The following is a 13,028-nucleotide window of genomic DNA, read 5'->3' as shown; positions in this document are numbered from 1 at the left end:
ACCGGTAAACCCTGTATATGGCCTTGTTATTGTTATTTTATTGTGTTACTTTTTTAACCTAAATGTTTTTGGTGAATATTGTCTTAACTCTTATATTCTTAAAACTGTGTTGTTTGTTAAGGGCTTGTAAGTAAGCATTTCACTGTAAGGTCTACAACTGTTGTATTCGGTACATGTGACAAATAAAATTGTGTTTGATTTGACATTTAAGTCCGTGTTAAGTCAACTTGTTTCAAGTCTGAATAGGAATTCTACCTTTTCCTGTGTGGAATTCCACATTTATTTTTTCAATGCTTTGTTCAGACAGATAGAGAAACTGAAGGATACAGTGAAGGAGTGAAAGTGAGACAGGAATTGAACCCCTGACTTGTAGGGCAGTAAAATGGCAATCTTCTTTGACATGTGACCCACTCAACCACATCTGGATCCTTTCTTTCTAAAAATTATCTGCCGAAATTGTTGCCACACCTATTACTAGCCTGTTCAACCTCTCTTTCGTGTCGTCTGAGATTCCCAAAGATTGGAAAGCAGCTGCGGTCATCCCCCTCTTCAAAGGGGGGGACACTCTTGACCCAAACTGCTACAGACCTATATCTATCCTACCCTGCCTTTCTAAGGTCTTTGAAAGCCAAGTCAACAAACAGATTACCGACCATTTCGAATCTCACCATACCTTCTCTGCTATGCAATCTGGTTTCAGAGCTGGTCATGGGTGCACCTCAGCCACGCTCAAGGTCCTAAATGATATCTTAACCGCCATCGATAAGAAACATTACTGTGCAGCCATATTCATTGATCTGGCCAAGGCTTTCGACTCTGTCAATCACCACATCCTCATCGGCAGACTCGACAGCCTTGGTTTCTCAAATGATTGCCTCGCCTGGTTCACCAACTACTTCTCTGATAGAGTTCAGTGTGTCAAATCGGAGGGTCTGCTGTCCGGACCTCTGGCAGTCTCTATGGGGGTGCCACAGGGTTCAATTCTTGGACCGACTCTCTTCTCTGTATACATCAATGATGTCGCGCTTGCTGCTGGTGAGTCTCTGACCCACCTCTACGCAGACGACACCATTCTGTATATTTCTGGCCCTTCTTTGGACACTGTGTTAACAACCCTCCAGGCAAGTTTCAATGCCGTACAACTCTCCTTCCGTGGCCTCCAATTGCTCTTAAATACAAGTAAAACTAAATGCATGCTCTTCAACCGATCGCTGCCTGCACCTGCCCGCCTGTCCAACATCACTACTCTGGACGGCTCTGACTTAGAATACGTGGACAACTACAAATACCTAGGTGTCTGGTTAGACTGTAAACTCTCCTTCCAGACCCACATCAAACATCTCCAATCCAAAGTTAAATCTAGAATTGGCTTCCTATTTCGCAACAAAGCATCCTTCACTCATGCTGCCAAACATACCCTTGTAAAACTGACCATCCTACCAATCCTCGACTTCGGCAATGTCATTTACAAAATAGCCTACAATAACCTACACAACAAATTGGATGCAGTCTATCACAGTGCAATCCGTTTTGTCACCAAAGCCCCTATATACTACCCACCATTGCGACCTGTACGCTCTCGTTGGCTGGCCCTCGCTTCATACTCGTTGCCAAACCCACTGGCTCCATGTCATCTACAAGACCCTGCTAGGTAAAGTCCCCCCTTATCTCAGCTCGCTGGTCACCATGGCATCACCCACCTGTAGCACGCGCTCCAGCAGGTATATCTCTCTGGTCACCCCCAAAACCAATTCTTTCTTTGGCCGCCTCTCCTTCCAGTTCTCTGCTGCCAATGACTGGAATGAACTACAAAAATCTCTGAAACTGAAAACACTTATCTCCCTCACTTGCTTTAAGCACCAACTGTCAGAGCAGCTCACAGATTACTGCACCTGTACATAGCCCACCTATAATTTAGCCCAACTACCATTTCCCTACTGTATTTATTTTATTTATTTATTTATTTTGCTCCTTTGCACCCCATTATTTGTATTTCTACTTTGCACTTTCTTCCACTGCAAATCTACCATTCCAGTGTTTTACTTGCTATATTGTATTTACTTTGCCACCATGGCCTTTTTTATTGCCTTATCCCTTATCTCACCTCATTTGCTCACATCGTATATAGACTTGTTTATACTGTATTATTGACTGTATGTTTGTTTTACTCCATGTGTAACTCTGTGTCGTTGTATGTGTCGAACTGCTTTGCTTTATCTTGGCCAGGTCGCAATTGTAAATGAGAACTTGTTCTCAACTTGCCTACCTGGTTAAATAAAGGTGAAATAAAATAAATAAAAAAATCTCCATGTGCCATGTGAGAAGTTTGTAAATCCCATTGAGTTCAAGCCTGGGCCCCCATGTCAGAAGACAAATGTTTAGATTCAAGGCAAAATGTGAACTTCAAACATCGTGCTGCCGGAGAGAGGGCATTCATGTTAGGAGTGCCCTCTAGATTACTCTATGGTCAAATGTAAACACCAACCTGGTTCCAGAGAAAAATGTATTATATCTTACAAAATTCTGTACCACTCCGTTTAGTATAATATGTTAATTTACATGTCGTACTAAATGTAATAGCGGTCATGCAATTTAATAATAATTACAGGACGTATAGTATCCTATGATCGCATTTGACCCATTTAGCACGATATATTACGTTGACATGCTACGTTAGCTGACCACGACTCCATTTTGTTGATCCCTGCCTACAGACAGAAACTAAAACAAGAAGCTCCCGCGCTGAGGTCTGTTCAACGCTGGTCCGACCAATCTGATTCCACACTCCAAGACTGCTTCCCTTCACGTGGACTGGGATATGTTTCGTATTGCGTCAGACAACAACATTGACGAATACGCTGATTCGGTGAGCGAGTTCATTAGAATGTGCGTTGAAGATGTCGTTCCCATAGCAACGATTAAAACATTCCCAAACCAGAAACCGTGGATTGATGGCAGCATTCACGTGAAACTGAAAGCCCGAACCACTGCTTTTAATCAGGGCAAGTTGACCGGAAACATGACCGAATACAAACAGTGTAACTATTCCCTCCGCAAGGCAATCAAACAAGCTAAGCGTCAGTATAGAGACAAAGTAGAATCTCAATTCAACGGCTCAGACACAAGAGGTATGTGGCAGGGTCTACAGTCAATCACGGATTACAAAAAGAAAACCAGCCCAGTCACGGACCAGGATGTCTTGCTCCCAGGCAGACTAAATAACTTTTTTGCCCGCTTTGAGGACAATACAGTGCCACTGACACGGCCCGCAACTAAAACATGCGGACTCTCCTTCACTGCAGCCGACGTGAGGAAAACATTTAAACGTGTCAACCCTCGCAAGGCTGCAGGCCCAGACGGCATCCCCAGCCGCGCCCTCAGAGCATGCGCAGACCAGCTGGCTGGTGTGTTCACGGACATATTCAATCAATCCCTATCCCAGTCTGTTGTTCCCACATGCTTCAAGAGGGCCACCATTGTTCCTGTTCCCAAGAAAGCTAAGGTAACTGAGCTAAACGACTACCGCCCCGTAGCACTCACTTCCGTCATTGACTAGAGACTAGTCAAGGACCATATCACCTCCACCCTACCTGACACCCTAGACCCACTCCAATTTGCATACCACCCAAATAGGTCCACAGACGATGCAATCTCAACCACACTGCACACTGCCCTAACCCATCTGGACAAGAGGAATACCTATGTGAGAATGCTGTTCATCGACTACAGCTCGGCATTTAACACCATAGTGCCCTCCAAGCTCGTCATCAAGCTCGAGACCCTGGGTCTCGACCCCGCCCTGTGCAACTGGGTACTGGACTTCCTGACGGGCCGCCCCCAGGTGGTGAGGGTAGGCAACAACATTTCCACCCCGCTGATCCTCAACACTGGGGCCCCACAAGGGTGCGTTCTGAGCCCTCTCCTGTACTCCCTGTTCACCCACGACTGCGTGGCCACGCACGCTTCCAACTCAATCATCAAGTTTGCGGACGACACAACAGTGGTAGGCTTGATTACCAACAACGACGAGACGGCCTACAGGGAGGAGGTGAGGGCCCTCGGAGTGTGGTGTCAGGAAAATAACCTCACACTCAACGTCAACAAAACTAAGGAGATGATTGTGGACTTCAGGAAACAGCAGAGGGAACACCCCCCTATCCACATTGATGGAACAGTAGTGGAGAGGGTAGTAAGTTTTAAGTTCCTCGGCGTACACATCACAGATAAACTGAATTGGTCCACCCACACAGACAACATCGTGAAGAAGGCGCAGCAGCGCCTCTTCAACCTCAGGAGGCTGAAGAAATTCGGCTTGTCACCTAAAGCACTCACAAACTTCTACAGATGCACAATCGAGAGCATCCTGTCGGGCTGTATCACCGCCTGGTATGGCCACAACCGTAAGGCTCTCCAGAGGGTAGTGAGGTCTGCACAACGCCTCACCGGGGGCAAACTACCTGCCCTCCAGGACACCTACACCACCCGATGTCACAGGAAGGCCATAAAGATCATCAAGGACAACAACCACCCGTGCCACTGCCTGTTCACCCCGTTATCATCCAGAAGGCGAGGTCAGTACAGGTGCATCAAAGCTGGGGCCGAGAGACTGAAAAACAGCTTCTATCTCAAGGCCATCAGACCACTAACATTGAGTGGCTGCTGCCAACACACTGACTCAACTCCAGCCACTTTAAAAATGGGAATTGATGGGAAATGATGTAAAATATATCACTAGCCACTTTAAACAATGCTACCTAATATAATGTTACATACCCTACATTATTCATCTCATATGTATATGTATATACTGTACTCTATATCATCTACTGCATCTTTATGTAATACATGTTTCACTAGCCACTTTAACTATGCCACTTTGTTTACATACTCATCTCATATGTATATACTGCACTCAATACCATCTACTGTATCTTGCCTATGCCGCTCTGTACCATCACTCATTCATATATCTTTATGTACTGTACATATTCTTTATCCCCTTACACTTGTGTCTATAAGGTAGTAGTTTTGGAATTGTTAGCTAGATTACTTGTTGGTTATTACTGCATTGTCGGAACTAGAAGCACAAGCATTTCGCAACACTCGCATTAACATCTGCTAACCATGTGTATGTGACAAATAAAATTTGATTTGATTTGATTTGATTTAGGTTAAGGGTTAAGGTTAGGGTTAGGAGTTAGGTTAAAGGGTTAGCTAACATGCTAAGTAGTAAGTAGTTGCAAATTAGCTAAAGTTGTCCATGGTGAGATTTGAACACGCGACTTTTGGGTTGTTAGACGTTCGTGTTATACACCCTACTGTTTGAATAAATGTGGTTATTAGGCCTAGTGACGGTTGATACTGATAGCAGCTAATATTTAGCATGATAGAAATAGGAAAGAGAGAATGTTGGGGTAACTTATACTTATTTGAGAGTGCCTATCCCTGCAATTTAAAGGGCTGTTCAATAAAAATGTTGCTTAATGGCACTGCATTTCATAAACTTTACTGTATGAAAGTTGATATGTTTCAGTTTGCTGCCACTGGTTTCACATTTGTCTCCAGCAATTATAAGGTAAAATAGATCTAAAACAAGTGTAATTTGTACTTATAATTTTCTTTTCCAATCAGATTACTCATCTCAAACTATTATCAATAGCTCTTATAAAATTGTAAATTACAGTGCATGGAGAATGGTGTTATTTCTATCCGAAAAAAATGAAGTAGATGCTTTTCCCACTTTCTTTCATGGTTTCCTCGCGCAAAGGTGGTGGAATTATTAGGGAATTAAGTCAAGGTCAGAATATTGCGTATCAGACACACTTGGCCACACCTTAATTTATTCAATCTCTATCACAAACTAATAGCAGGTGAATAGCTTGCTATTCTCATGCTTAAGTTCGAGGTCAGAATACACATATAGAGAAACATGCATAAAAACTGAATTACATTCCATTTAAGCGTGTTTACATTAGGTCAGACTTGGGCCCAAAGTGATTTAATTCCTCTGTGACCGAGAGAAATTGGTCTTGTTTAAATTCTATGAAATTGTTTAGTACTTCTTTCCTGTTGAGAGTTCTAAATACGGCTGAGAATATCTCAGCGAGATGAAACTACAACAGTTGGATTCGCTAAACGGTTGCCTTTCATATGCCATCTCCCAGGATGGTGTCCATCACTCAGAGGGAGAGCAAGTCGATTATTTGTCTGGAGAGTCCAGAAAATATGACACGTCATTCCCTATACAAATGTGAGATCTGAACCATGACACTTTAAGTCAGCTCCACTGAGAGAGTGGTAGTGGAGAGCTGACAAAAGGGTCTTTCTGACACTATAATTCACTGAACACTTTGTACACCAGAATGTCAGTCGGAAACAGTCCAGAACCGCTCAAAGTCGGCCATAAAGGAGACTTAACATCTAAGAATTAAAAGACACGCTTTAAAATGGCATAATGGTTGTCATCCAGCCAGGGTTTTACTCTTTTGATATATTTTAATTGATTAACATACAAAATGTTGAAGTTGTGCATTAGGTAGCTTATCTAGGCTACTAGTCTGTACAGACTCAAATAAAGTAATTGATTTGACCAGTGGCTCTGCTTGAGGAACAATTAATTTGACCTTGGGCTTGGTGGTCGGGGCTTTAGGGCTGATCATGACCCTGTGTCTGTGTGAGCAGTGCAGGACAGCTCCCCTCATTTAGCCCCCTGACATCAAGTGGGGATGTCAGCTATAAGAATCAGATGTGTTACCGTGGGTGTTCTCTTGTGCTTCATCACTGTAGACTAGAAGCCTCAATTCGTCGGGGCATGGACAAGGCGTCAAAAACGTTCCACAGGGATGCTGGCCCATGTTGACTCTAATGCTTCCCACAGTTGTGTCAAGTTGGCTGGATGTCCTTTGGGTGGTGAACCATTCTTGATACACACAGGAAACTGCTGAGCATGAAAAATCCAGCAGTGTTTCAGTACTTGACACAAACCGGTGTGCCTGGCACTTAAATCTTTTGTCTTGCCTATTCACCCTCTGAATGGCACACAGACACAAGTCATGTCTCAATTGTCTCAAGGCTTAAAAATCCTTCTTTAACCTGTCTCCTCCTCTTCATCTACACTGATTGAAGTGGATTTAACAAGTGACATCAATAAGGGATCATAGCTTTCACCTGGATTCACATGGTCAGTCTATGTCATGGAATATTTTGTACACTTGGTGTACACTGAAGTTGCTTACCAAAATGACATTGAATGTTCCAGAGGGGCCTAGTTACAGGTTTTGACATACATCGTCTTGAACAAATATGGCAAGACTTGAAAATGGCTGTCTAGTAATGATCAACAACCAACTTGAGAGAGCTTGAAGAATTCTGAAAAGAATAATGTGCAAATATTGTACAATCCAGGTGTGCAAAGCTCTTAGACTTACTCAGGAAGACTCACAGCTGTAATCACTGCCAAAGGTGATTCTGACATGTATTGAGTCAGGGGTGTGAATACTTATGTAAATTAGATATTGCTGTATTGTCACGTTCTGACCTTTATTTCCGTTGTTTTGTATGTATTTATTTAGTATGGTCAGGGCGTGAGTTGGGTGGGCAGTCTATGTTTGTTTTTCTATGTTTTGGGGCATTTCTATGTTTTCGGCCTAGTATGGTTCTCAATCAGAGGCAGGTGTCATTAGTTGTCTCTGATTGAGAATAATACTTAGGTAGCCTGGGTTGCACTGTTTGTTTGTGGGTGATTGTCTATGTTAGTGGCTTGTTTCAGCACAGGTCTCGTTTTGTAGCGTCACGGTCGAATTTGGGTTATTGTTTTTGTTACTCTCTTGTATAGTGTTCAGTCTTTCTTTATTAAAGATTTTACCATGGACACTTACCACGCCGCATATTGGTCCTCTGATCCATCTCGCCTCTCCTCTTCAGACGAAGAGGAGGACGACCGTGACATGTATTTCATTTTCAATACATTTGCAAATATTTCTAACAACATGTTTTCACTTCGTCATTATGGGTTATTGTGTATATATGGGTGAGAAAAACAATCAATTGAATCCATGTTTAATTCAGGCTGTAACAACAAAATAGGAATACATTCTGAAGGTAATGTAGGCCATTTTGTCATATTTAATCACTATAAAATGATAATCACATCTGAGGAACTATGCCCTCTATTCAATCAACACCCGTTCTAAGTTTTCCTGAATAAGTCAACAGAATTATTCCTGGGCAGGGATAAAACATACTGAATCCTCATGCAGTTTTGTTTATTTTCATTTGGATTTGGAAAATGGTTACCTATGTTTTGAAAGGGCCCTACACATGTTTAGGTTCCACCTCTGAAGAATGACGAAGGCTACTTAAAGATATCACGAATTGGGTGTGGGAAATTCCACGTGGAGTTGATAGTTTAGTTTAGTTTATTAATTCAACCATTTTAAAAAACAAGCACACATAAAACTTAAAAGTCATACATGCATATGAATAAAACCATTGAGTATAACACATAATAATGGCTGGGACTTATTTCCATTGTGGTCCTCTTGAGACAAGATGGCTAGACAAGATCAAACACAGTATGGCAGTGATAAACATCAACAAATAGGGCACTAACCTTAGCTAGGGCTCCTGAGTGGTGCCGCGGTCTAAGGCCCTGCCTCTCATTGCCAAAGGTGTCCTTGCAGTCCCTGGTTTGAATCCAGGCTGCATTGCATCTGGCTGTGATTGGGCAGTGCACAATTGGCCCAGTGTTGTCTGAGTTTGGCAGGGATAGGCCATCATAGTAAATAAGAATGTGTTCTTAACTGACTTGCCTGGTTATAAAAATGATCTAACTAGCGAATGTTATCTGTTGTTAAAGGTTTTTTAATTACACCTTATTCAAAAGATTAGCCAGCTGGATCTCTGGCTGGTTCTGGAGCTTGATTTGTCATAAGCATTGATTTAGGGAAAACTTTGCAACAGATGGAAGCAAAAGTTTTAATGGTCAAAATCAGGGGCACTACTTTTACTAAGGACAGGGGGGACATGTCCCCCACATTCTGAAATGTTATAATTGCCCCACCCAGTTTTATCATTGTAACGGTGTACTTTAGGACCTTGCGGACGCCTACGAGCAGTTGGGTAGGCTGTTTGGAGTGTTTATCTGACAGATAAAAAATATATAATAATAATAAAGTATGTCCCCCCCCATATCGCATTCACATGGATTTGCATGATGTGGGCAGTTCTGATTTGTCACTTCATGGCCAAATATACAGTTGAAGTCGGAAGTTTACGTACACTTAGGTTGGAGTCATTAAAACCGTTTTTTCAACCACTCCACAAATTTCTTGTTAGGAAACTATTGTTTGGTCAAGTCAGTTAGGACATCATCTTTGTGCATGACACAAGTCATTTTTATTTCAGATTATTTCACTTATAATTCACTGTATCACAATTCCAGTGGGTCAGAAGTTTACATACATTAAGTTGACTGTGCCTTTAAACAGCTTGGAAAATTCCAGAAAATTATGTCATGGCTTTAGAAGCTTCTGATAGGCTAATTGACATAATTGTAGTTCATTGTAGGTGTACCTGTGAATGTATTTCAAGGCGTACCTTCAAACTCAGTGCCTCTTTGCTTGACATCATGGGAAAATCAAAATAAATCAGCCAAGACCTCAGAAAAATAATTGTAGACCTCCACAAACCTGGTTCATCCTTGGAAGCAATTACCAAAAGCCTGAAGGTACCACATTCACATGTACAAACAATAGTACGCAAGTATGAACCCCATTGGACCACACAGCCGTCATACCGCTCAGGAAGTAGATGCGTTCTGTCTCCTAGAGATGAACGCACTTTGGTGCGAAAAGTGCAAATCAATCCCAGAACAACAGCAAAGGACCTTGTGAAGGTGCTGGAGGAAACAGGTACAAACGTATCTGTATCCACAGTAAAACAAGTTCTATATCAACATAACCTGAAAGACCGCTCAGCAAGGAAGAAGCCAGTGCTCCTAAACCTCCATAAAAAAAAAGCCAGACTACGGTTTGCAACTGCACATGGGGACAAAGATTATACTTTTTGGAGAAAAAAGGTCTGGTCTGATGAAACAAAAATAGAACTGTTTGGCCATTATGAACATAATTATGTTTCGAGGAAAAATGGGGAGGCTTTCAAGATGAAGAACACCATCCCAACCGTAAAGCACGGGGGTGGCAGCATCATGTTGTGGGGGTGCTTTGCTGCAGGAGGGACTGGTGCACTTAACAAAATAGATGGCTTCATGAGGGAGGAAAATTATGTGGATATATTGAAGCAACATCTCAAGACATCTGTCAGGAAGTTAAAGCTTGGTCACAAATGGGTCTTCCAAATGGACAATGACCTTAACTTCCAAAGTTGTAGCAAAATGGCTTAAGGACAACAAAGTCAAGGTATTGGAATGGCCATCACAAAGCCCTGACCACAATCCTATCTAATTTTTTTGGCAGAACTGAAAAAGCATGTGCGAGCAAGGAGGACAAACCTGACTAAGTTACACCAGCTCTGTCAGGAGGAATGGGCCAAAGTTCACCCAACTTATTGTGGGAAGCTTGGGGAAGGCTACCCAAAACTTTTGACCCAAGTTAAACAATTTAAAGGCAATGCTACCAAATACTAATTGAGTATATGTAAACGTCTGACCCATTGGGAATGTGATGAAAGAAATAAAAGCTGAAATAAATCATTCTCTCTACTATTGTTCTGACATTTCACAATCTTAAAATAAAGTGGTGATCCTAACTGACCTAAAACAGTGATTTTTTACTCTGATTAAATGTCAGTGATTCTGAAAAACTAAGTTTAAATGTATTTGGTTAAGGTGTATGTAAACTTCCGACTTCAACTGTATCATACTTTGACTAAAATGATGACTTAAATCGATGTGCAACATCATGGGTAAGCTCTGGCCATCTTCTTTCATCTCGAAAAGTGGATTTCTACTGATGTGGGTGTTTAAAACTGAACAGGAGGCCTGTTATTTATGAATTTGAATAAATATTTATTCAAATGTGTTTATTGTCCTCAGTACTGTGATGTCAGAATTTGTAATAAAGTATCAACTAGATGTTTAAAACCCTGTTCTATTTTTAAACAGTGTTCTATCAACCTTGGGTGAAATGCATGCAGACCAGGGCTGTCCGTCTACCAGCGTTGTTTTTGTTTTCAGAGAGAATGATGAAACCGTAAAGGAAACATAGTTTGGGGTTGTTTGTGAGGGGACTTGCATGGACTGCATTTGATGAACAGGGAGGCGTGTTTACTGTGTTGCCAGATGGATATCTCCAGAGTACAGTTAGAGAGAGAGCGTGTCCCCTGTTCCCTGATTAGTAATTAACAGATTGGTTTATTATTAACGGAGTCGAGCCTAATTGTGCAACCTTATGTTTTCTTTTGTTTGGCAAACAAGATGACTCTGTTGAGAGCAGCACACCAGGGCTTGGTCTGCTCTTGACAGTAGTCATGCATCAGTAATGAAGATAGCTGGAGCCAAGTTCAAACTGTGTCTTCTCCCTGGGTCTCAATCATGAAAAAATGGCAACTAACATCAACTTCAGAAAAAACATATATGGTTTGAAACATTATTCATTTTATTGACATTTTACAGTTTATATTTTATAGAATTAAAGAACATTGACAAATGTAGTACAGAAATGACTGAAGTGTAATAGAAATGTCTAACTGTCACTCAGCAAAGGGGCGTCAAATAGAGGTGTCAAATACCATTTCTGTTACTGCAGAGATCAGGACGGCCAAAAATCAACAAAAAAAAAAACTAAATTAACACAAAGTTACTTTGATTTTACACGTGTGAAATCAATCTGCAGGCCATAAATGTTTGACACCCCTAAAATAACATAAGATAACCATAACAAAACTGGGTCATAAACACCTGAAATATATGATACCTTTTGATCCTCTCATTTACATCCTTTCATTTGCAGATGACAGAAAATTGATTCAATAAACCAAATTCAGTATTACACATGGCCCGCATTTACCTTACAAGTGTGCATGGGAGTTTTTTTTCCCTTTACATCATTAGACTTGTCCTTATTAAATATAAATACTTTTTTAGAATATCCAAACAGGGCATAATATTTCATAACCACCACAAAATCCTTATCCCTTAATCCATACACAAGTGGAATCAGACATCGAGGGGCAAGAATAAAAATAATATAGTCAATATACCTAACCTCAATAAACACATTCAAATTGATCTTCATTATAGCCGATTCTATCATAGGACACCAGAACTGAATCAAACTAAGGAGTAACTGGAAGCCGTGGAGAATAACTGTCCTCAGGCCCTTATTGGTGGACTTCCTACTGTCTGATGAGGCAGCACGGGCAGCCACCATGATCTTCACATAGGTGAAAGCTATGACTACGGACATGACCAGGAAGTAGAACTGACACAGAGCCGAGCTGAGGTGGCCCTGCCAGGAGAACACAATCATCTGCTCGAAACTGCAGACTAGAACAGAGGTGTAGAAGCTCAGAGGTACAGCCGAGAAGAGGATGGAGATCACAATTATCCAATTAACAGAGCTGAGAGCCTGGATGAGTAGGATGCAGCGCATGGCCCTCACCGGGGTGGAGAGTTCACTGTGGTGCAGGGGCATGCAGATTGCAATATAGCGCTCCAGGCTCATGGCTGTCAGTGTCAGCGGTGTGGCAATGGTCAGCGTTTCTGTGATCACAATCAGAAATATACATAGCCCACCTGGCATTGGTACCCTGGAGTAGCTCATCAGCAGTAATACATCAGTCAGAGCCAGAAACACACTGTCACAAATCAGCGAGTGAGCAAAGAATATGTATCGTGTGTTGGTGAAGAAGGCCTCTTTTTTAAAGAAGGTCACTATCATGAGGGAGTTGATGCAGAGGAAGATGCCAATAAACACTTGGACTATCACCACTTTGTCATTCAGAGGTCTATGGTATTGCACAGTCGGTAGAACAAGACTGCCCTCACTGCCCTGGCTTGTATTCGGCAT

The 13,028-nt window shown here is 41.8% G+C and overlaps 1 protein-coding gene across 1 annotated transcript; it reads right to left on the bottom strand.

Moving 5' to 3' along the window:
* Positions 1–11,777: 11,777 nt before the first annotated feature.
* Positions 11,778–13,028, bottom strand: LOC110507123 (odorant receptor 131-2-like). The gene has a single exon (XM_021586986.2). It carries the CDS (start codon positions 13,026–13,028, stop codon positions 12,006–12,008), a length of 1,023 nt encoding a protein of 340 aa, XP_021442661.2. The 3' UTR covers positions 11,778–12,005.

Source organism: Oncorhynchus mykiss, chromosome 27, assembly GCF_013265735.2.
Source record: "Oncorhynchus mykiss isolate Arlee chromosome 27, USDA_OmykA_1.1, whole genome shotgun sequence".
Lineage (NCBI taxonomy): Eukaryota > Metazoa > Chordata > Actinopteri > Salmoniformes > Salmonidae > Oncorhynchus > Oncorhynchus mykiss.
This window is presented reverse-complemented; position numbering and strand designations above follow the sequence as displayed.